The sequence below is a fragment of the Leguminivora glycinivorella genome, chromosome 13 (genome assembly GCF_023078275.1).
Source record: "Leguminivora glycinivorella isolate SPB_JAAS2020 chromosome 13, LegGlyc_1.1, whole genome shotgun sequence".
NCBI classification, from domain to species: domain Eukaryota; kingdom Metazoa; phylum Arthropoda; class Insecta; order Lepidoptera; family Tortricidae; genus Leguminivora; species Leguminivora glycinivorella.
The window spans coordinates 9,380,680-9,405,274 of record NC_062983.1 but is presented as its reverse complement, the minus strand read 5'-3'; the positions used below and the strand labels follow the sequence as shown (position 1 = coordinate 9,405,274).

General features: G+C 37.7%; 1 protein-coding gene across 1 annotated transcript in view; it reads left to right on the top strand.

The window, feature by feature from the left end:
• The window catches only part of LOC125232825 (hypoxia-inducible factor 1-alpha-like), a 135,753-nt gene that overhangs the window by 9,622 nt on the left and 101,536 nt on the right, over window positions 1-24,595 (top strand). Inside the window, 5 exon segments of the mRNA XM_048138616.1 lie at window positions 7,787-7,974; window positions 9,769-9,941; window positions 19,075-19,251; window positions 21,393-21,604; window positions 22,869-22,975. Coding sequence (XP_047994573.1) covers window positions 7,787-7,974; window positions 9,769-9,941; window positions 19,075-19,251; window positions 21,393-21,604; window positions 22,869-22,975 — 857 coding nt within the window.

Sequence of the window (24,595 nt, the reverse complement as noted above, 5' to 3'; positions counted from 1 at the left end):
GCGATTTCCATGTTAATTCCTGTTTTTATCTGTATCACTACGATTGCGCTAAATATTTGGGTATGTCTTGGGTTGTGCTATGTTGTCATGCTCAATTTGCGTGCCCTAAAACTGTCTCATAACTAACTAGTAATGTATTCCAGTCGCTTAACGAGCTATACCTTCACAACCAGAGACATATGTGAGTTGTCTACCCAACAAAAGTCCTGACAGCTCTTTAAATATCCTCACGTTTCCAGGACAGTCATTACCTTCTCCAAATATCAGTATACCTCCAATATCTAACTGTAGACCTACAGAACGTTCTATCTATAGAACACAGCCCTCTGCTTAGCTCCAGGTTAGCTATGTTCGGTGTTATTTGAGCTTTTAAAAGATCCTGGATTCCAATCTCCCGCACAATTTTGACAGGACCAACAATTCTTGCATTTTCAGAGGAATCCGGCTGTTACTCTAGCTGGACATCCCGCGTTATCAGATGGGGCTACACCAGTGTGCGTAGCCGAATGGCACAAACGCTCACGAAACGCTCACGAAACGAGACTCGTAGATATCTATCTCTATCGCTCTTGCGTATTGGCGCGACAGAGTCAGACTATCTTTCGCGGCGTTTCGTTTTAGTTACGCTTCACAGAAATGCCATTCGGCTACCAGTAGCCTGGCCCAGGCCAGGCATACAGAGCACTGGCTATATGTTTGACGTGACTGTATCGTATATAACAATATGCAATGTGGCACATAGCTTGCGTTACGTCACGAACACGCATGCCGATGACTGTTAGCACACTATTAAAGAGTACTATCGTACAGTATGGCCACTCCCGCTCCCCGCTGAAAGTGCCGCCCACCCCCTCTCGGTTACCTCACAGTTACCGCCTGTCAAAAACGCGAACAGCCGACCGGTCATATTTCACTCATACAAGCATAGTACGCGTTCACCTATACGAGCTTAGACTGTGCTAAGAACGCGCATTTGATCGCCAGTGTCCGAGGTGTGCTGTTACGCCGTGGCTTGCGTGGGCGACGGTCACGCGATGGTCGCGCGACGGCGATGCGACGCATACGAAATCAAACCTTATCGATATGGAAGTATGAGACGCGACGGCGACGGTCGCGCGACGGTCGCCCACGCAAGACACGGCGTTAGTGAGGACCGTCTAGCCATACGACTCGCCAGCGTTCGATAAGCATGTGAAATAGCAATAAAGATAAGCGTAGTTGCATTTCCCTTTGCAACCGGGCCAGCCGGCATTGATTGCGTTCGTCGACTTGACTGTATCATAAATTAACATGAAGAAGAGGATTCATAAACCAGTCATCAATCCAGAAGATAAATTTGAATTATTTGGTTCGAAGCGTCAACAGAATCATCTCATTCTATGTATTACATATTTAGAAAATCATATTGTTATAACCTGGTTTAACAAAATTATTGAGATCATCATCATGCTCATGGAAGCCTGGGGTCCGCTTTGACAACTAATCCCAAGATTTGGCGTAGGCACTAGTTTTTGCGAAAGCGACTGCCATCTGACCTTCCAACCCGAAGGGTAACTAGGCCTTACTGGAATTAGTCCGGTTTCCTCACGATGTTTTCCTTCACCGTAAAGCGAGACATTAAAAAATATATATTAATAAGTATTTGGTTATTTTGGCTTTATAGTCTTAATACTATGCACAAGATAGATAGATAGAATACTCTTTATTGGCACACCTCAGCAAAAGATACAGTGGATACAGTGGAAAAACAAATGATTATAAATAGAGGCAGACAACAGGCGGGCGGCAAGTTTAGTTATGTCGGTTCGGTATAGGGTTTCTGCTCGAGAGTCTCGAACTCGAGACTTCTCGAGAATTTCGGCTTCATTCGAGACGAGAAATAAATGACAGGTACTCGAGACGTCTCGAGTCCGGAATGTAAAGTACGACCTGAAGTGAAATGCAACTTTTTACCTTCTGCCCGGTCTCATCGCGAGGCGGTGGGGACGGTGTCGAACGGCGGCCATAAATTATAACGAGATAAAGCGATCTAACCTCTCATTCCAACGTAAGCTGGCAGCGACTTTGGCTAGTTTTGATAGCCTCGTGTTATTTAAAAGCAATTCGTCATTACGAAAAAGTCAGCGCGTTTATGTATCTTGGGTCATTGATAACCTGCGAAGAGTGCTATGGCTAACTTCGACAAGATTTGGAAGAACAGAGGAATCCGACGTCAAAACAAAGTGCGATTATTTCGATCTCTTGTCTTCTCGATAATCTCGATATTTATGTATGGTGCCGAAACTTGGACCCTGAAAAGTTTTGATGTGGCTAAGATTGACGCTATTGAGATGTGGTGCTGGCGAAGACTGCTACGAGTATAACTTGAAAAGCTAGAAGAACTAACAAACATCTCTATTTTGCAAGAACTGAATATCACCACACGGCTCTCCAAAATATGCCAAGAGCGACCCTCAGATTTTTCGGACACATTATGAGAGCACCAATGCATAATATGGCGAATTAATGGTAAACATTCTTGGGGTGGGGCTCGTAAGAGATGGTCTGACTGTGTGAAGAAATCGTGTGGCGACAGCGTATACTGTGCAGTCCACATGGCTTATGACCGCGTTCAATGGAGACACGCTACTTGTGGTCGCGATCCTCGGCAATGAGGAAACGAGGAAGAAGAAGAAGAAGTTATTTTAAACATTTAATTTCAATGACATTATGATTTAATACATGACATTTTAATTTACTTAACCCGTGCACAGGCGGGGAAGTTAAAGGATTAGGTATTATTTTCAAGACTATAATTGTAGTTTTCTTGTTAAAATTTGATTTATGTTTATTTCAAAGAAGATTTTTAGTGCAATAAAAACTACTAATCATATTGTTGTTTATTCTTTTATCAAAATTTTACCATTTATAAAAAAAGACTCGAGACTCGAGAAGACTCGAGACTTTGGGCTCGAGATTTCTCGAAACTCGAGACTTCTAATAGGTCGAGAAATCAGAAACCCTAGTTCGGTATCAACAATTCTTTGTAGATAATGCTTAAGTTCTACATAATCATAACAATAATGTACCTAATAATAAACTGTGCTATAAGTATTATCTTGATACTAGATTATCATAATATACAAGTAACCTATAATATTTACTGTATGACAAACACGTATCTATCAATTTTGGTTTTCCTCATTTTTTGCACTTTACAAAAAATATATATCGGAGATGTTGTATCCGGTTATTTTGCTAAGTATCCAAATTCAGAAATTTTATTGTTTTATAAGTAGTTGAACTGGTTTTGTCAGTTTCTTAAAACTGGAAATTATGTTGCCGTATGCGTAGTTAAAATAAAAAAAATTGCGCAAAGTGTGAAAATATTATCGTATGATTAACACAAAAAAAAACAACTTCTTTTCTTATTTGTGCGCAGTTATGAAAACATTGATTTTACTCTTAGTTGACCGACTGCTTAAAAAAACACTATGCTCCTTATTCATAAACGATCAATAAATATATCAAGCCGGTAAAGTTCGTTTGTCCCTTTCCGACGTATTGGTGTGATAGAAAGGGACAAGCGAACTTTATCGGCTTGATAACTTTAGTGAACGTTTATGAATGAGGGAGGAAATGTATAATACCTAAGAAACCTGCCTTATGTGTCTATACACTTTATAGTTACAGCAGTTTGAAAGGAACGATGTATTTCATTAACCATACTATTTTCTCGTATAGGTGAGGTGTTTTTTAAGTGATAAAAAATATACAACGACAGTAAAAGTTCATTGACAGCTATACATTTTTATATTATTAAAGTCTCATGTCACAAAAAAATGTCGATATATTTTCCCTGTACCCTTTAATTAATATAAATGCAGAAGGGCGATTTTTTAATTTCGCATACGGGATTTTGTCACTAAAATACCGCTTGAAAACGGTGACTTGCCTATTATTTTCAGTGACAATTTTCTGAATTCGAACGCGTGAGACTCAAAAATCGGCCCGCAGGTAAACAATTATGCATGGCAACACTGGAAGCTGGAAGCATCGGAACTAATTGCAGTTATCGATCCCCTCCCCATTCGGATTACTCACGGCGATCGATTTTTCCTCAATGCGTTTCGTTCGCGCTTCGCCCGTCCTTATCGCTACCCGAAACTCGTTTTCTTTTTAGACACGACCTGTGTTTATTAGTATGCGTTCTACTTTTGACATGTTGGTCTGCAAAAGTTCTATTATTGTAGTGCTCTAATTACTAAGAACTAGCTGACAGATATTTGCGAACTGAAGGACTGGGAATTTTTGTGACTTTTTTGTAAAATTATATTTATTTTACGCGATTTCTACTTTTGCATTAACATTTGTTTACTTTGTCGCTTACAAGGTCTTTTAAACATAAAAATATTGTTATAAAGTCTTTAAACATTGTGTTGACGTCAATCTATCGTAACAACCAATCAGAGCCTTTCTTTGGGAATTAATTGTATCACCTAATCTTAACTATATCGTAATTTAATGTTAGTCATATTTAACCACCTACTTTTGTTTGGCAAACAAAATGTAGGAAGTAACATATTTTCGAAGACAGTTTACGAGTTCCTTAAAAAATGTGTTTTATCGTTTTAGAATAATTTGGATTTGATGTGTTTTTAATTAATATTTTTAGTTTTATAATTTATTCTTCCTCTTGTAAGCCTTTAGGCAACCGTTACCAGTGACTTTCGTTTTTCGCGTGTATGTACAAAGTTAGATAGTTATTTATTTTGTTAATCATACCGACACAATACATTATGGCTAGACCAAATCTATTTATTCATTGTGATGTTACCAACCATAAGATCAAGAAACGTACACACACACTAATGATGAACACCCTTCGTATCGTTCGCCTCGGCCGGAAAAGACGTCAATTCAAAACAGTGTTAATGATATTAAAAATTAAAACTTCATTAATTGGTATTCTTTGTCATTGCTCATCGCGCTTCGTCAAATTTCTATTTACTCAAGTTTCAAAACATTCGTTTGTTTATTCACTTATGGATTTCTACCACCGACAATTCCTAGCACTACTTCAATTCTAATGACTTGCTTTTTCTAATGACTAATTTAAAATTCAATTAACTTATTGCGTAAACTTGTTTAAGCTCCGGTCAGCGAAATACAAGACCTTACGAGGCGCGACCTGATATCAAATCAACCTGTATTACTGCTAATTAGTTGATACGAGTTGTCGGCATAGGTATATCCTCTATTTTATCACAGAACGGCCACATCATTTACTTTAACAGATTTAAGTACAAACGGCGTATGTAATGCCAAATAATATCCGGGAGATTGATATTGGAAAACATGTAAAAACTCAACACGTATACCCAGAGATAAGGACCTAGCAAGGTCGATTTTTCGCCCCCGAAAACCCCTTGAATATAGTAAATTCCATCGAGATCCCTGATTATACAAAAAAATCTCGTAAAATTTTGGTCGTTTAGTTGAACGTTTTTTCCTTTGCTTTGCTTTAAATTAAAGTAATCTGTCATCGTCATACGTAAATACTTCGATCACACCGTCCTTCCTTGTCTTGACATCAAATTAATTTGATATGACGGTCACGTCAGGATCGTCGTGCGTCAATACATTTAATGCGATGGCCCATTTGAATTGTGTTTCATCAGTATTTTTGTTATCATTGTTGCGGTAGACCACAAAACTTTTACAGCCTTCTTGACTTCTCGTCTTTACTTTGGTATCAAGTATATTTGTCTTACGCTTAGGACTTTACGCGGTTTTACTACTTAGCTTTTCTATCTGTAGACAAATACTACTTAGTATACTTGAAATAAACTCCACTTGATTTATTATCAGGGACGTTTGAAATCTGTCAACATTTATTGTGTCAATACAAAAATGGGCGCCAGATTCGTTGTCCAAACCTGATAGTTGACTAAAGGAATTTATTTTCTAAATGATCCGATCCTTAGTACTGTTTGGAACTAGCGATAAATAGCTGTGTGCACTTAATGACATATTAATGGTATATAGTTTGTAATTACTAATTCCATCATTCTTATTACTGATTCGGAGTAGAAGTGTCCCGTGTCAATTTAATTACGAAGATATTGGACAAATGTTAAAATTGTTGTGAAAATGTGTATTCCTGGAACCCCTGCGTTTGTGGAGAAAGAAACTAAACTTCAGGCTATATCGAAAAGGTTGGTTGTGAACACTGAAATTCCACTTGTTACGTTTAGTTTAAGTTTAGTAAAAGTTTAGGTTACAATAGTCACTTATTTAGTTACTAATCCAAGTTCGAATTAGGTAAATCTCTGTAACACATTGATTATGAGCCAACCCGCATTTGTTCCTTTGAGCGTCGCGCGTCGGCTAGTCACAAGACGCTATAGAAAATGGCGTTGAAGGAATGAAGGATGCGCAGTTGCGTCAACTTTGCGTCGTGATATAGGCAGCAACCATAGAATAGAGTTGACTAGTTGTCGACGCTCGAGAGATGCTCAAGGGGTCGACGTCTGAGCTAGATTAGATCAAATTATGATGCAGGCAATAGTGCTATAGCGTAAATATATGATGATGATGATGATGTCCTCCTAAACGTATCCGTCGACGTCGCACCCTCCACACGAAGCTTGCCGTCTATAGAGCAATTATTTTACCTGTGCTGCTCTATGCTTCGGAGACCTGGTGTATATACAAAGGTGACATAAAACGTTTAGACGTTTCACCTACGATGTCTGTCTTCGAGTAAATAGATACCTTTATATCAACCTGTCATTAGTAGTGAGTAGTAACTCATATCATACCTACTGTAGATACTTTGCTAACCATACAGGCATGACTGCTGAAAGGAAACATTCCTCTTTCTGGGTTAGTGCCAAGACTGCCAAGTAAATTAAGTATGATTTCTTAAATGTCTGGTCAATTCAATTTGGTTTGGTAAGAGTAAGCTTAAAGAGAAACGAACTCGGCTAAGGACATTATGTGTATTTTTAGAGAAAATTTAACATTCATAACAAAGAAGTTAATGGTTGTTGACCTCGATTTTGAAGTCTTGTGACAATCTGTAGATATGTATCTCGCCTAATTTAGTCAACTTTTTGTGACGATTTAATACTTAACTTCTTTGCTTCTTAACATACATTTAAACAGATTATTCATGGCTGCTTGTTAGCTCAAGGCACAACATTAATTATGACAGAGTTATTCTAAAATTGTGGCAATTACAGGTTTTAGTTATGACTTAGACATTTAGAATGATAATGATGACTTTAACATCAAAACTGGTAAATAATTCTTGTGCGTGAATCTGGTTTCCATTTAATGTTCAAAAGTGTTATAGTATGATTATCATGACTCACAATCATCTCAATATTAAACTGTGATAATGTTTTATTATCGTGTTTATTCTATTTGCTTTACGTATATTACCTTCCATAATTTATAGGTTCTCTAGTTTTCATATAACACTTCTGAGCAAAGTTGCGTGAAAAAAAGACACAAATTATTGACTTCGTAATACTTATATTATCATGTAGATACTTAAAACTATCCCTCTTGGTAATATTTTAAAAACAGAAATCCCTTTATATTTCACCACAGTGATTAAATATTTGACACTGTCAGTGTCACTGACAATTCTATGCCTATTTCTGGGTTGAACAGACAACGGCGAAATGTCACTGTCGGGCGGCAATTGTCATTGTGATGAAACAGGCCACTGTAAATTCTCCAAAGTGTGAAAAGTTTCTCGACACAAGAAATTAACCAAACGCCATCTTTTTTCCAGGAACAATGAGAAACGCAAGGAGAAATCCCGCGTCGCGGCCAGATGTCGCCGCACGAAGGAGATGCAGATCTTCTCGGAGCTGATGGAACAGTTGCCCGCCAAGAAAGAGGAAGTGGAACAGCTGGACAAAGCTTCCGTGATGCGTCTCGCTATATCCTACCTCAGGGCCCGCGATGTGGTTACACTGCGTAAGTCCTATTCATTAATAAGTTTGAATAGATTTGGCGTTGCAAGTAGGAGGTAGGAGTGGGGAACTTCTTGGAGCTAATGGGTATATAATTTTTCTAGTAAGTAACCGTTTGGGGGCGCATTCTCCATACAACTACAGGTTAATTTTTCACTCGAACGAATCATCTGCCATATTTAAAATATACATCATGAAGAATAGAGATATAGATAGATACCTCTATTCTCCATGATATACATGATGATCTAACGAATCAAAATTGTTGTCTCATAATTAACGAGCAAAATATTGGTATCATTGATACCAATGATAAATACAATATATGCCTAAGATATGTAATTTATTCCATAAATGCATACGTTTGAAAATAAGGTTTCCATTATTGCGCATAAGGAAATTCAACGCCATTTTGTTTTGTCACATTCGTGACACGTTGAATAAATCATTAAAAACTAATTTATATTCCGAGTTTTTTATCAAATTATCACCAACGAGTAAATAAATTGTGAATATTTGTCTAAATACAACGTTATATATATTGTAACGAGTTTCTGTTCATGTGTTCTAAAACACAAATAAGAGATTTTCTTGCAAAGTAACTCTCTTTTTTACACGGCGGGCAAAGCCGCGGGAAAAAGCTAGTAGTCTTAATAATTGGACTAATTAACCTATCGTGTGTGGAACCTCATAATGTTGCGAATTGGTGTGCTGAATAAGCAACATTGTATTTAACTTCATAGGCCCGCAATGTAACTGGCCTTCAAAAGCGCGATTCAGAACTATTAATTAACCAAGTGCAGGCGAAGGTAAATAATCTCACAGAAAGAATTCATGTTGCAATTCCTTTGCCCTCGAACGGAGCCTTTTTGAATGTTAGTGTAGGTACAGGATTTGCACGGGACCGCAAATTTCCGTCTAATTTGTAACGCTAGCACGCGCCTCATCGCGCGACAAACCACAATAACGTCAGTGTCTGGACTCACATTACCAACCGAAACGCCACATGTGAACGTATAGCTTCATAGGCGTTTACTACGTTTTGGATTTAAGTACTCGGTGTCTGTACTCACAGGATCAAACTATAATGTCACATGTGAACTGGTGGCATAGGTCATTATGACGTTTTGGCTACATGGGGCTTGGTGCTTGGGTGACATATGATAGAGCTGAAGTCAGGAGAGATATCCCTGTAACGCGTATCCTACCGTTCGCCCTAGCTTTATATCCTAACTCCTAACATGTATCAAAAAACTTGCAATTGAATACTGAGTAACTCAAGAGTAATATCCGACGCTGCGTTACATTGTCATTTAATTGAACTTATTTCTTGTAATGTCTATTATTAACATTATACACCGTTATGATACGTAATGGTGTTCCATGAATTGCAATTATTCAATTGCTTATAGACATGACAACTAGACTCGCGGTATTATACCAATTAAAATGATACCTTGTGTTTTACCCCGCTCTTCTATAAGAAACGCATTTTTTCCGCGTGTTAGTGAATGCAAAGGTTGGGATACACTACTTGTTTTAAATGGACATTGCAAAGACATAAAAAAGATAGATATTATGGGTTAATCTTACAGGAAATTGGTCTAGGCTTAAAGTAAGGGTAGGTACAATGTGGGTATTCGGACGATTACAGTGCATGAGTGCCCTTTATTTTCTAGCCTAACTTCTGTAACACGGTTACCTCACGCTGTTAATTGATTTCTGATTATCCTTATCACAAAAACAAAAGATCCACCAATGCCTCACTAAATTAACCTTCTGATAAATTTCCTTTCAGTCCCTAACGCCACAAAGGACCAGCCGAAGATAGAAAACTCCAAAGGTGTGGAAGAGCTGTCATCAGAGCTGTCCTACATGAAGGCTTTGGACGGGTTCGTCCTGGTACTTTCTCAGCAAGGAGACATCGTTTACTGTAGTGAAAATATTGCTGATCATCTTGGAGTCTCACAGGTAAGATCTTAGATAACGTTAAGTAGTATCTTAAGTAACTGCTGGCAGTAAATTTTATTACAATAAATCCGTGGTCAGTTATGTTTTGCTCCCTTTCGACAAGCGACAAGCGGAGATGAGAAAAAAACTAGATCAACAACTTCATTAGTTTAGAGTGTTTAGACCTCAGACTCAGACTCTCTTTGTGTGCGCCACTTATCCCGGTCCTGAGCAAGGCTCATACAAAAGTGCGCTCGATTTTACACGTCATGTCATCGACCCAACGAGCCAACGGATGCCAGACGCTTCTTTCCGTCAACATTTTGTTTGGCGATAATTCCCGCTTCCTTCGTGGAATTGGCCACTTAAGCTTGGTAATGACGTCACACGTCTCACAATTTGGTGCAGCGTCGAATCTCAACATTTATCACTTGGTTTTGAAGTTTAATTCCGAGCATGGCGCGCTCCATGGCTCATGGCATTGCATGAGAAAACAGAATTGGTTATGAGACAGCGGAGCGGAGAAGAGACATCGATTACAATGAACGCTTTGATTCCTCTCATTTAATTTTTCCATTTTTATCAGTGAAGGTTAAATCTGCAAACCTAATAGCTGAGCTGATGAATTTTTCCACATAGTTACCTCCTAGATCACATAACAGTTGTCAGATTACATAACCAACATATAACCACACTATTATCTTAACCAACACCAATAGGTCCATTGTCGAATCGCATACAATTCAATCAAAGTCGCTTAGTGACAAATGGTTCTATCCACTCTCAATAGCGCACGTTTACTGTTAACGTTAACGCTATCAATATAAGTACCAACAATGTCTTCAAAAATCGCTCTTAATCCTAATATTATATGGTAATGATATTATCTCTCAAGGTTATTGGCATTTGATGCATGTAATAAGCAGCCGTTATACGAATATTTAGCGTTAGACAGGCATACTTTTTTTTGTATTGAGGGAATTTTTTTTAATCAAATGAGTGAAATTGTCGTCAAATACCTATTTCTTCTTTTTATAGACAAGAAATAAAAAACAATTAAATAGATAAAATTATAATTATATTTGCTCCTTTATTAAAGGTCTAATTTTCATCTTTGACGGCACATTTCTAAATGTTGAACACTATCGGTCGCAGTTCAGTCCATCCAGCGCCTTAACCTTAACCAACGGCGTCAGTAAAAGAATCACCATAAAACATAAATAACAATACATGTGACCGTCAAATCAAAATAAATAAATATCCAAACAGCACAAAAATACTTCGATCAAACCACGGGGACACGCACGCAGCGCCGGCGCAAAGTGGGTCGGCCTCGTGACGTCACTGCGCATGGGCCGGCTAATGAATGGAATAATTCATAGTAATGGAGGGCTTAGGGCCTACGTACTTTATAGTACAAGCGTTCGTCTTTTGTCTCTATCGCTGGAATATGCAGTGATAGAGAAGACTAATGAAATGTCGACTGTCGTTGTACGAGGTAGGACTTTTCATCAGTAGGACGGAATGGGGCTTTAGTGTCTACGTACATAATAATACACGCGTTCGTCTAGTATCTTTATCACTGGAGTATTCAATGACAGAGAGGCAGATAACGAAATAAAATATCGGGCTGAATATTATAATTCAGCCCCCCTTTGTCGGTCTCTTATGACATACTAGCTTTTACCCGCGGCTTCGCCCGCGTAATAAAAGTATTCTTATTGAAACGTTTACAAAAAATAAGATTTTCATTTGGATCCGTAGGTTTCTTTGTAGGTACATCTGTCCGCGATTATTTCGATTAAGGTAAAGCGGGGCAATTCTCGACTGGGGGGCCATTGTAACTGATCTATTTGCTGTACGGTCCGGTTTTGGCTGACTGTACCTTACACATATTACTATTGTTTGTAAAGAAATTTTCGCAATGATTATAGAATTGTTACACAGCGACCACAACGTAGGTAGTAGGTACGAATATGTATGTATTTTACCTATATAAATATTTATACTGGGGAAACTTCATACAACCCACATAGCCAGTATCTCGACGCTATGGTCGGTAGGGTAAAAAGTACTTCCTTGCATTATCCCTTACATTTTTTTCCATTATACTTATTACAAACGTAAACATATAATAGCAAAACAACGATCTTCTTACAGCACATTGTAATAGTTATTACGGATGCAGGATACTCGCCGATGCCTACATACTAATCCCTTCCCACTGAGCCACCTGCATTTTACACTGCCTAGATATCGATTGCCGACCGATTATTCCGACCCCAATCCCTATCTTATCCCTATCTCTATCCCTATCCCTATCCCTATCCCTATCCCTATCCCTATCCCTATCCCTATCCCTATCCCTATCCCTATCCCTTTCCCTTTCCCTATCCCTATCCCTATCCCTATCCCTATCCCTATCCCGATCCCGATCCCTATCCCTATCCCGATCCCGATCCCTATCCCTAACCCTAACCCTATCCCGTTCCTGTCCCTGTCCCTATCCCTGGCCCTGTCCCTGTCCTTGCCCCTGTCAAATTATCATGCTAGGAGGTGAACTTTGAAAAATCCTTTCTTAGTGCTCCTCTAAGGAACTTCCGTGTCAATTTGAAATCTCTTGAACCAGAAGTAAAGATAAAAACTAAAGCTATTCTTATGGCTATTTTGGATATTTTAACCCCATTGCACCACAACAGGGGAGAAGGTATTTCACTTCCGCCTCGTTAGATTTTAAAAACGTTGTATTTATCGTGATCAACCCGATTAACCATAAAAACGATACCCATATTGATTTTTTTACTTTATCGCCCCCTTTTCACCCTTTTAGGGGTCAAATTTTCAAAAAACCTGAAACACGTAGTCAGTCATATGTCTTAAGGAATCTTCCTGTGAAGTTTCGAATAAAATAGACAAACTAATATTGTTTCCCCATACCAACTTTGAACCCCCATTTCACCCTTTTAAGAGGAGAATTTTGAAAAATCCTTTCTTAGTGCTCCTCTGCGCCATATAAGGAACCTATGTGCCAAATTTGAAATCTCTAGGACCAGCGGTTTCGGCTGTGTGTTGATATGTCAATCAGTCAGTCAATATCTTCTTTTATATATTTAAACCCCATTGCACCACAACAGGGGAGAAGGTATTTCACTTCCGCCTCGTTAGATTTTAAAAACGTTGTATTTATCGTGATCAGCGACCCGATTAACCATAAAAACGATACCCATATTGATTTTTTTACTTTATCGCCCCCTTTTCACCCTTTTAGGGGTTAAATTTTCAAAAAACCTGAAACACGTAGTCAGTCATATGTCTTAAGGATAGGGTTTGCAAAAACCGGTTAACTTTAAAAACCGGTTAATAACCGAACCTATATCTTCAAAACCGGTTAACCGGTTTTTAACCGGTTTTGCGGATTTTTAGTAAATTACCGTACTACGCAATAATATTACCATTACCTTCAAGAATTCTGTTGTTTATGATATCGTAGCAGGTATTACTTGCACGATGAAGATAATTTTTATCCAGTTTTTGGAAATTTTGTAAAATGCAGAAGTTGCCATAAAGGACTTGAGTCCCCATAGCGTATATGGAGCTTAAAACTGTCGTGACTTTACTGTGATAATCACGTTATGAACTAAATATTTGTCAGTTGTGTGTTTTCTAAGCATGTCGCGGAGGTCTACAGCTCCCAGAGACACTAGTAGTACAAGGAATTAACGTAAGAAAACCAAGATTTACATTTTCCCTTTATTTTAACACTTTCGAAACCGGGCTCTACGCGGCGCTACATTTTCGCTACATACGGGTTTCCCCATGTAATCGGCTACGCTTCTACGAGCGGTGTGCCCGACAGTCGGGTTCTTGGTAGCGAAAGTGTTAAAAATATAATTTGAAATATGCAGTAGAGTCCGGGTATAACGACGCCCAAGGGACCGCTGATATTACGTCGTACTAACTGGACGTCGTACAAAGCGAATTTCATTTCGGTTTAAAGATATGTCATTTTTTAGTATGCGTGCTTGCTCATCACCGGCAAATTACTGTCGTATGTCGTAATAATAAATAGTCCCATTCCTTGAACCTCGATTTACGTAATTAATATGACAATCGATTTTTTTTATTAAGTAAAACTAGTTTATACGCAATCGAAAAATAAATAAAAAGTGGGTTCTATCACAGAATATATAATAGTACAAGTACAGAAGGCCCACTGCTTTGATGTTCACGACATGCCACCTTTTTAAATGCCTACAAAATTCTAACAAAGAAACGAGCCGCACGTGCGCGGCGTCCGGCGATAGGGTTGTCCATGGAGGCTATGGATTAAAACTAATTAATACTCAAATAAAATGTTATACTATTATATTCAATTTTTGGGTACTTTCTATAGGTATATATATAGTATTTATATATCTGTGGGTCTAGTGTGGTGTCCGTGGTGGGACTTGTGATCTTTTTCACCGAGTCAATTTGAGTTATACCCTTTTTCACTAGACCCACAGATATTTTTGTTTAAGTTCTAACATGACAAGCCTTCTTATTGAATCTTTTTGGGGGACTTAATCAATAGTAGATCTGTTTAAAAATGTCCTATAACGGTATTTATTTTATTCATGTATCTATTTAACTAAGCATTATTAGCCATTCTACATGCGGACAACGCATATGAACCATAAAAAAACTCGCGACGTAAAATATCATTAGAAAGTGCGAACGTGCGTTTCGTGAGAACGCGCGCCACCCCTGATTAGGCCGCGAACTCGCGGCCGCCTGCACGTACATGTAGCGCGGCGATAGAATCGCGGAGTGAGCCGCCCCTGGTTCTATTTAGCTCATAAGATTAGACCCGAGGCGAACCAATTGTTAAAATTATTAAAACCAATGCTCCAAAAAGTCACATTGTAGGCAAGACAGGGGACCGTGCTTGGGGCAGAAATAGCTTTGTTTTCTCAATTTACTAGTAAAACGTTGTCGCTCGTCGTTGTAACCGGATTTGACGAACGGATTTTGCGTAAAATTACGTCGTAAAAAGCGGTTGGTCGTTAAAACCGGAGTCGTAATAAACGGATGTACATTCATAATACCACATATGAAAACCAAACAAATACCTGTGCTTCCGTTATTCGGTTATTGTAAGCGGTTGGACGTTAGGTATATGCGGAGTCGTAATACTAACTGGACTCTACTGTATAAAATGTATATTTGAGTGGACTCGGGACTATTGTTTAATCTTCACGTTTAATTAGATTATAAAATCATGATTATACTATGACTTCTTTAAGAAATTCAGTGCAGGTGCGTAATGTTGTCAATGAAAAGTAATAAATAAATCTTTATTGTTACAAAACATTGAAGAATTACGTACTTTTGACCCTTTTTTATGCCTAATTTGGTCATTTTGGGAAATAAATATAGTTTCGGTTATTAACCGGTTAGAGACTTTGAAAACCGGTTTTTAACCGAGGCCAAAAAGTCTCGGTTAACCGGTTTTTCGGTTAACCGGTTAACCGGTTTGCATACCCTACTTAAGGAATCTTCCTGTGAAGTTTCGAATAAAATAGTCAAACTAATTTTGTTTCCCCATACAAACTTTGAACCCCCATTTGACCCCCTTAGGAGGTGAATTTTGGAAAATCCTTTCTTAGTGCTCCTCTACACTATATAGGGAATCTACGTGCCAAATTTGAAATCTCTAGGACCAGCGGTTTGGGCTGTGCGTTGATTTAAGTCAGTCAGTCAGTCAGTCACTCAGGACTTTGCCGTTTATATATATAGATTACGTACGTTTGTAAAGGAAAGCGGTTCATCTAGGTTATCGCTAGGAGGGGTTTTAAAGGCTTGTGGCCTACCGCGAACCTTCCTGTGTATAGTGATGGAGAAGCATAGGAAATGTGATTGTTGCGATGTTTGACGTAGGACTTTTTACTAGGACATAATTAGGTCTACCTACACCCGTCTTGACCTTCCTTAATAAGAATGTAACGAAGATAATGTCTAGGGGTATAAGACCTATTTTCTTTCTTTGTATTACATAAATAAGAGTTATTAGGTAAATAGAAGCAATGTGAAAGTAGCCTTAAAATGTAGAATATTTCGAGACATAAGTTTCATGTTGGAAATCGTGAATGAAAAATTCATATGTGGGTTAAAAAGGAACGTATTATTTATAGCGAACAAAAATAAAATAGTAAATTTAGGTAGTTATACATTTTGGACGAATACACATGTTCCTTTAAAAATAAACTCTTGAAACGAGACATTTATAATAAACACGCATTCTCCATTAATATTAATCAACGAAAGAACGAAGACAACAAAAAAAAAAACAATATGTATACTATTATGTGTACTTCATTTTAGTTACGTATTCGCAGAACAGTGAGGAGTTAATTTAGGTTTAGATATTTTATTTAATATAAAACCTAATAAACAGGATAATAAAATTCAAACAATTTTCCTACAAAGCACACACTCACTGACATTGCTGACTGTTTAGTTTTTATGTTGGCAATGTTAAAGTCCGTAAATATTTTTCGTTGAAATAGAAATTCCCGGTTTGGATTGTTCGCAATATTTCGCAATAAATCTTTTTTTTTATTATACCTAATGATATGTTTGCAGATGACATATATATCCTATTCGACTGTCCAAAGAATAATGACAACAATTCTACAATAAGGGAAACCTTTAATCTAGTCTCACAATGGCTACTAGATCACAATCTTAAGTAAATAAAAATAAAACAAAGCTCATTCAGTTTAGACCCTATCAAAAACAACCAATAGATCTAACTCTACTTAAACAAGACCTAAATATTGTTGAAGAATCTGATTTAAAATTACTAGGAATCACAATAGATTCACATATAACTTGGAAAAACCACATAGACAAAATTAAATCCAAATTGTCGTCATTTATCTATGGTCTGAGAATCCTAAAATCCAAAACCCAGGATGTAGAATGCGCACTATCTGCTTATCACGCATATGGGCAAGCATGGCTCCGATATGGTGTCCTGCTATGGGGCAATAGCACAAACGCAAGTGACCTCTTCATACTGCAAAAAAGTGCATCCGTATACTATTACTAGCTAATATACCTCAACCTGATAGCTGTAGACCTCACTTCTTTAAGTTAAAAGTTTTAACACTTCCCAGTTTAGAGATTGTAATGTTTGTCCGAAACAACCCAAATCTATTTAAATTTAATAAAAGCGAACGACGCAGACACAATCTAGTTCTTCCGGAATCTGTTCTCGACATCTATCAGAAGGGTCCTTATTACAGCGCAATAAAAATTTACAATAAAATACCTAACTCGATAAAAACAATAAAAAAACATAAACCTTTTGTAAACTCATTGAAGTCATTCTTACTGGAGAAATGTTACTACGCAGTATCAGAGTTTATGAACGACGACATTTGAAATGTAATTAGAAGCAAAAAAAAATGATTTTATTTTTTAACATATAGTACTTAGTAACACATTATAATTATAAGAAATGTAAAATTGACTGTAACTTGCTACACCCTCATCAGGGTCCATGAGAGACTGTAATATTATTTATAAAAACTGTATAAATACCATGGTTGCAATAAAGAATATTATTATTATACAGCTCGAACCCTGCTACGCATGATCAATAGTGGGACGTATCAAGCGACTTTTATTATTGGAAGTCAATTAGTATGAAATTCTTTAAGTAGGTAAGTAGGAGAGAAGCGCCTAAGTATAGATACATAGTTTAGTTGTGCAAAAATACACATAGAGAAAGCGGCATCGAAGGCATTCCATTGGAACATTCGAGAAAATTCACAAAGAAACGCTAGGAATAACAATATGTGTTTTGGTATACCAATATTTGTGTCGAAATCTATTGAAAGGTCTCACTATGTCGATTACTATTACGACGAATTGTGGCAAGCGACAAAGTGGGACTTTTTGCTCATAAAATACTTTTTTTTTAATTATTTTGGTGCGAAGATACGAAGAAAGACAAGAGCGATTTCACATTATCCAATCCAATATCCGATGTAGGGCCGATTTCCTACTTGTACCAATGTACCTATATTAAAGGCGCCATCTTTGACATCTGCCTTTGACATCCTTCCTACATCCGATATGTGAAAACGCACTAAGGAAGTAAAAGAAAATTGTTATGAACATGAACCTACAATTCTAAGGACGGATAACTCCGAAGAAAAACTTGTGATTCCATCATCCACATTGATAGCTTTGTCTATGACCTCATCCACTAATCTCCCGTCAGTCGGATCTAGGCGCCCGTGGCGAAAACATCTCCAGAAAAATAAGAAAATATGCCTACATGCGTTGTCAAATTGTGTAAAAATGACAACAATTGAAAAAAAAAATACGGAGCAACTTTTCATGCGTAATTTAATACTTTATCACGTTATTATGCGTAAAATCACAATATTAATAATTGTTCATAATCGTAAACCAACAAACTGCAAACAAGAGTGTGACCAGTATTTTTTTTAAATGGTGTTTGCACACGGCGCACTGAGTCATTATTATTTATTAAAAACAAGATATTTCTAAGTTTCAAGTAAAATAATTATTTTTTTATAATTTAAGTGAAGAATTGATTTTCTTTTGACCTGAATTATAATTATTTTGATTTTAAATCGTGTTTGCACATCGCAAACCGTCTGCCATTCCTGGCTTGAAAGGTCGCCACCAAGCCATAAAATAAAATTAAAAAAAAAAACGTCCGCCATTGTTGGGTCACAGCCGGTCTTCAGTGAAACTCCCTCTGTTCTATTACTACTCTGTGGTTATGAATTATGATATCTGTATACTTAGTAGACTACAAAGTGTAATGAGGAGACACATTGACATTTTATCCTGCCAGGCGGCGCCTGTGCTAGTGCCTAGGCATGTCACTGTCATTCATATGTGTGAGAGAGAAAAATAATATCATCTTCTCGCTCTCACGTATGAAATTCTTTATCTGTGCAATGGACTAATAAGGTGGCGCCATCTGTCATATCCTTTAAGTGTGCCTCCCCATTCTCCTGTAACATTTATTTGATACCTTTGTTATTATTGCAATGGATTTAAAAAAAAAATTAAAAAGTAATACTGCCTTAGAAATATTTATGATGTAGGTAACTATTTTTTATTACAGATGGAAATCATGGGCCAAAGCGTGTTCGAGTTCAGTCACCCCTGCGACCATGATGAGATTCGCGAAGCTCTGCGGTCAAACGGTCAGCAAGACGGTCGGCGCGATCTTCTGCTCCGTCTGAAGTGTACTCTGACCAGCAAGGGGCGGAATGTGCATCTCAAGTCCGCTTCTTTCAAGGTTCGTCTTCTTATATAACCTAAGAATGAAAATATAGTTAAGATAGTTATAATAGAGAGCTTGGTGACCCCCGTGACCATATCGAGATCCGCGAAGCTCTGCGGTCAAACGGTCAGCAAGACGGTCGGCGCGATTTGCTGCTCCGTCTGAAGTGTACGCTGACCAGCAAGGGGCGGAATGTGCATCTCAAGTCCGCTTCTTTCAAGGTTCGTCTTCTAAAATAACCTAAGAATGAAAATATAGTTAAGATAGTTGTAATAGAGAGCTTGGTGACCCCCATGACCATGTCGAGATCCGCGAAGCTCTGCGGTCAAACGGTCAGCAAGACGGTCGGCGCGATCTGCGGCTGCGTCTGAAGTGGACTCTGACCAGCAAGGGGCGGAATGTGCATCTCAAGTCCGCTTCTTTCAAGGTTCGTCTTCTTAAATAACCTAAGAATGAAAATATAGTTAAGATAGTTATAATAGAGAGTTTGGTGACCCCCGTGACCATGACGAGATCCGCGAAGCTCTGCGGTCAAACGGTCAGCAAGACGGTCGGCGCGATCTGCTGCTCCGTCTGAAGTGTACTCTGACCAGCAAGAGGCGGAATGTGCATCTCAAGTCCGCTTCTTTCAAGGTTCGATTTCTTAAATAACCTAAGAATGAAAATATAGTTAAGATAGTTCTAATAGACAGTTTGGTGACCCCCGTGACCATGACTTGTGACTTGTTTAGAGGGTTATTATAATAGAGAGTGTACAGACCATGGTGACATTTGTGAAGTTCTTCGGTCAAACGGTCAGCAAGACGGTCGGCTCGATTTGCGTCTGATATGTAGGTAGTTAAGTTAGGTATCTACGCTGCCCAGCAATGGATTCTTTTAAGATCAGTTTACTTATATATAGATAAAAATAACACCCTCTCTTATTGCAGGTGAAAGAAAGAGAAAGCGTTACTTTTTATCTGCCATATAGCTGCAGATTGTGAAACATGCCATTAAACTTACAAAAAAGTGCCTGTGGCTTAAAAGTCACCGAAAGTATATATAATATGTGTTTCTATAGTTATCTAATTCTTTATACCACGATCAAATAGAATGAAGCCCTTAGAAGCATACATTGTTTCTAATTAATCACGGCGAAGGCACAATAAGTCGTTACTTTAACATCATGCCCTTTGTTATGTGTCCTAAATTGATAACTCGTTAGTAATTTAAATATTTCCGTGTTGTGTTCGAGAACAATCCGTGAAAGTTGCGTGATTGTTTTTGCTAATTATACCAAAATAATGGATATCAAAACTTGTTTTGAAACATTGTGCAAAGTAGGTTACGGGTAATTAATAAATTGGATGCAATAATCGTGAACAGCTGTTCTAAATGTGTTTAAACTTACACAAAAGATTTGTTGATAATAGTTCTTTATTAATGCGCAACTAATTTGCATTCGTCACTTTACAAAAAACTAAAAAATGTAGAACTCCTGACTGTATGTCATAGTCGCTGCGCTTGTTTTATTTTTATAAGGCCAACATTTTATCAAAAATAATGAAGAATTATAGGCACTCACTGGCATACAAAGACATATATTATAACTCCGTATAGACAGATAAAGTGTAAGAAAAAAACGTATCGGAATCATCGAGAGAACTACACGGTCCCCTAGATGTCGCCACACCTATAGTTGGTTCTCGGCAGATGGCGCTAATAAATTTGACAATTTGAACACATATCAAGTTTAGAATAGTTATGGCTAAGGCCAAACTCCTTAGGTTCAGAAGTTTTAATCCTGTGTCGAGAGACGGAAGTCTATGTACTGTGACTACACACTCTTCTTTGGCAGTAAGTGCGTTTTCACATTATCCGATCCGATATCGGATGTAGGACCGATATCCCATACATTACAGGCGCCATCTTGGATTTTTTTCCATTGAAATCCTTCCAACATCCGATATCGGATCGGATAATGTGAAAACGGACTAATTCTCTATATTCCTACTCACTAACACAAAAGGGGATATTAATCAGTGTTGCCAACTAATCGAGCATCAACCAAAGGTATGGTGCCTGTAATTCTTACTAGCCTATTCTTATTACTTTCACAAAAATCTTAAAGATCGTCACGTAAAGTTCATACCACTAACAGTTCCATCTCCTTCCAGGTTATCCATGTCACTGGTCACATGCTGATGCCCCAAGAGACCGAAAAACCCAACTCTGAAGACAAGAAAGACGAGAAATCTGCCAAGTGTCCTTCTTTGGTCGCCGTCGGTCGTCCCATACCGCACCCTTCTAATATAGAGATACCGCTGGACAGCAAGACTTTCTTGACTAAGCATAGTCTGGATATGAAGTTTATGTACATTGATGACACGTAAGTAGATTTGTTACTAAGTTTGATCTGAAGAAAAATCCAGCAAACAGGAGCGAGGAGCAACAATGCTTTATTTCTCATGCCATCGCTCTGCATTGGTGATAGATAGCTCTTTAAAGTAAGTTGTGTTCAACAACTGCCTTTAACGGCATGGTGAGTTGGCTTGTTCTTTATTTCCAACATATATAACCTATATCTTATGAAGCACATCAATTCAACGAACATTCAACGAAGGAAAATATTTAAAATGCAGCTTAATAGTTTCTAAAACTCTTATGCTCCGCCATCTTTGTTTATGTGTTGAAAGTACGTCGGCATTCAGTTCCTTAGACAGCTACAATACCCACCATTTCCTTATCGCCGCAAAAGGTGGCGCTGTAAAAAATATCCGAAAGCCGCTTTATCTGACGAAGTGAAAGAGGCCACTGAACTGACATGCGCGCCCTTTGAGATCGCACTACCAAACGCGGTCGGGTAATATCAACAAAAATATCACCTTCAAATGTATTTTGTAGGTTAAACACGAGTGATTTCGCGGTTTTGTACATAGTCCGAGATAAACTTACGGGTGACGGTATTGTTGTATGTTTAAATGGTGTTGTGGAGTGTATAGTTTCTGTGTTGTCAAATAAGTGTATGTGTAAATAAATCCGTGAAGGATAGTGTTTTAGTTTCTGGATTTGGCAGAAATGGCGGGATATTCGAACAACTTTGTAAGTTTAGGACAATAACCAGCTGAGATACCTGACTTATTATTTGACTTTTTTGGATTTTTTGGTCAAAATTTTGTTGGAACAACTTAAATACCTGATATAAAGGGAGTGGCATTAGCTAGGTCACGCAAGGTCACCTACCGGCAAATCTATCATAACAGTCATAACCTAAACATAGGAAGTCTGGCCTCATTTGCGAGTGACCTTCACGAAGGATGTAGGACTTTCTTTGTAATTCTTAACAAAATATTATTACTATTTTCGATATTTACTTTACTTTTGCTAACCTTGGCATTTCGGTTGCATTACTGCCGTGTTGTACTTTAACCCTTTTTAGCCTAATTTCGTTGTTAATCAGAAATGACAGCCCTTCATCATCAATCATTATTTTTTTAATAAGTAATTCATTTTTTTTGTCTTTGAATTCAACTTGAATAAAATTGTGTTTATTTGACGTAGGAAGGTACTTGATAGGATAAGTTTTTTTTATTACAATGCTTGCAATTTTTATATAACAATGTTTTTTAAATATTTTTTATTTTATTTTACAGTCTGACGAAGACCCTGGGTTTCGGCAAGGACGAGTTAGTGGGTCATTCCCTTTACGACTACCACCACTCGGCTGATTGTGCGTCCCTGGTCCATCAATTCAAATCACGTAAGTTTTTTTTAATAAACAGGTTATCTATTGCATCACACCCCTTACCTATATGTTAAACAACAACCGAACGGTTTGAAGTGTTTACAAAAATTAGGTCATTTGACCTTGCACTAAGTTGTTTACTAATCGATTTTCGTTCGATTCGAATGTTCCAGCAAAGTATCATTCTGACCTACTTTTGGAATGTTGAACGAACTTAGCTACATGCGTTTCTAGGTCTTTCGATGACATACATACTTTTTAAATATTGAATTACGTCTTGCAAAAAAAATCCGATTCTATACATATATAAAATAAAATAATTGATCATTTTTGAGCCCTACTTCTAACTGGTTATTGAAACATCCAAGAACATGGTTAAGCGAAATTATAAGCATTTTCAGTAGTTAACTGCAGGAAACGATTACTAAAAGTAGAATATTCTCACTCGACGCTTGTTATCGATTCCGGTTCTTTTTTCAAACGATTTCATCAGCGGAAATTTCATCTAATTAGGTCAATGTTTACAGCGCCCTCTATATTTCAGCCCCGAAACTATTATAAAACGCTGAGCGAATGTTCTCTCTGTGACAACTCTCGTTCTTCTATAACTTGGCTGACTGTGGCGCTGTTCGATAGATGGCAGCACTTGTATGAAAACATGAGAATGATTACGCTAATCTTTCGTGTTTGTGTACACCGTACAGTATACACAGACGCATTGTTTAAATATGAGAACTTGCCATAAATAGTTATTACGTACTCTATGATTTTAAAATTGTACTCAGTTGATAGCTGCACACATAATGTTTCCATGAAAACACTATTATTATACTACGAGTACAATTTTATTATTAGGTGTAGGTACAATTAGTACCCATAGCAGCGGTTTAAACGTGGACTTATTATTTATTTATCAAACAATCAGCGAGTAGAATACAATACAATTTAAACGCAGGCGGAAACTAAGAAAGGGATTATTTATAAAATTATTTGGAAGTGGCAAATATTTTTCCTTTGTTTATCCTGAAGACGAACAGAATAATTTGTTCTCGGCAAGCCTTTTTATGACAGCTGACCGCGTAGCTCTTATTATCAATTTGCTAGCTTATTGCGTCCCACAGCTGGGCAAAGGCCTTTCTACCACGTACTTCGGTCACAGTCTCGGCCAATATTAAGTAAGAAAGAGGATTTGCCTTTTCATACAAACGTAGTTTATTAAGATTATTGAAAATGTTTTGATACAATTTTATGTATCGATAAACTATTAGGGGTCTACTTGTCGAATGTTTATTTATTAAAACAGCGAGGAGTATTTGGATTATTTAGAAACTTGTGTTAAACGGTTTTTCGCTCGTAATTTTTACAATAAACAAAATACCTAATAAAGGCAAGCCAAGGCTCCTGGGAGTCCTGGGCGAGCTCACTCCATTGTAGGCCACGTCTTTGCCTTTGACTAGTCTGTGGCCAAGAGTAAGCCCATTTGAGGAGTGTCTTTTAAAAAGGACTTATTTCTATAAGGCAACAGACGTTATTTTTATCAATGTCTTCCTAGAGAAATAAACCTTGTTGAATTATAGAAATAAGTCCTTTTGAAAAGACACTCCTCTCCTCATTCATAATAGTAAAAAAGTGAAA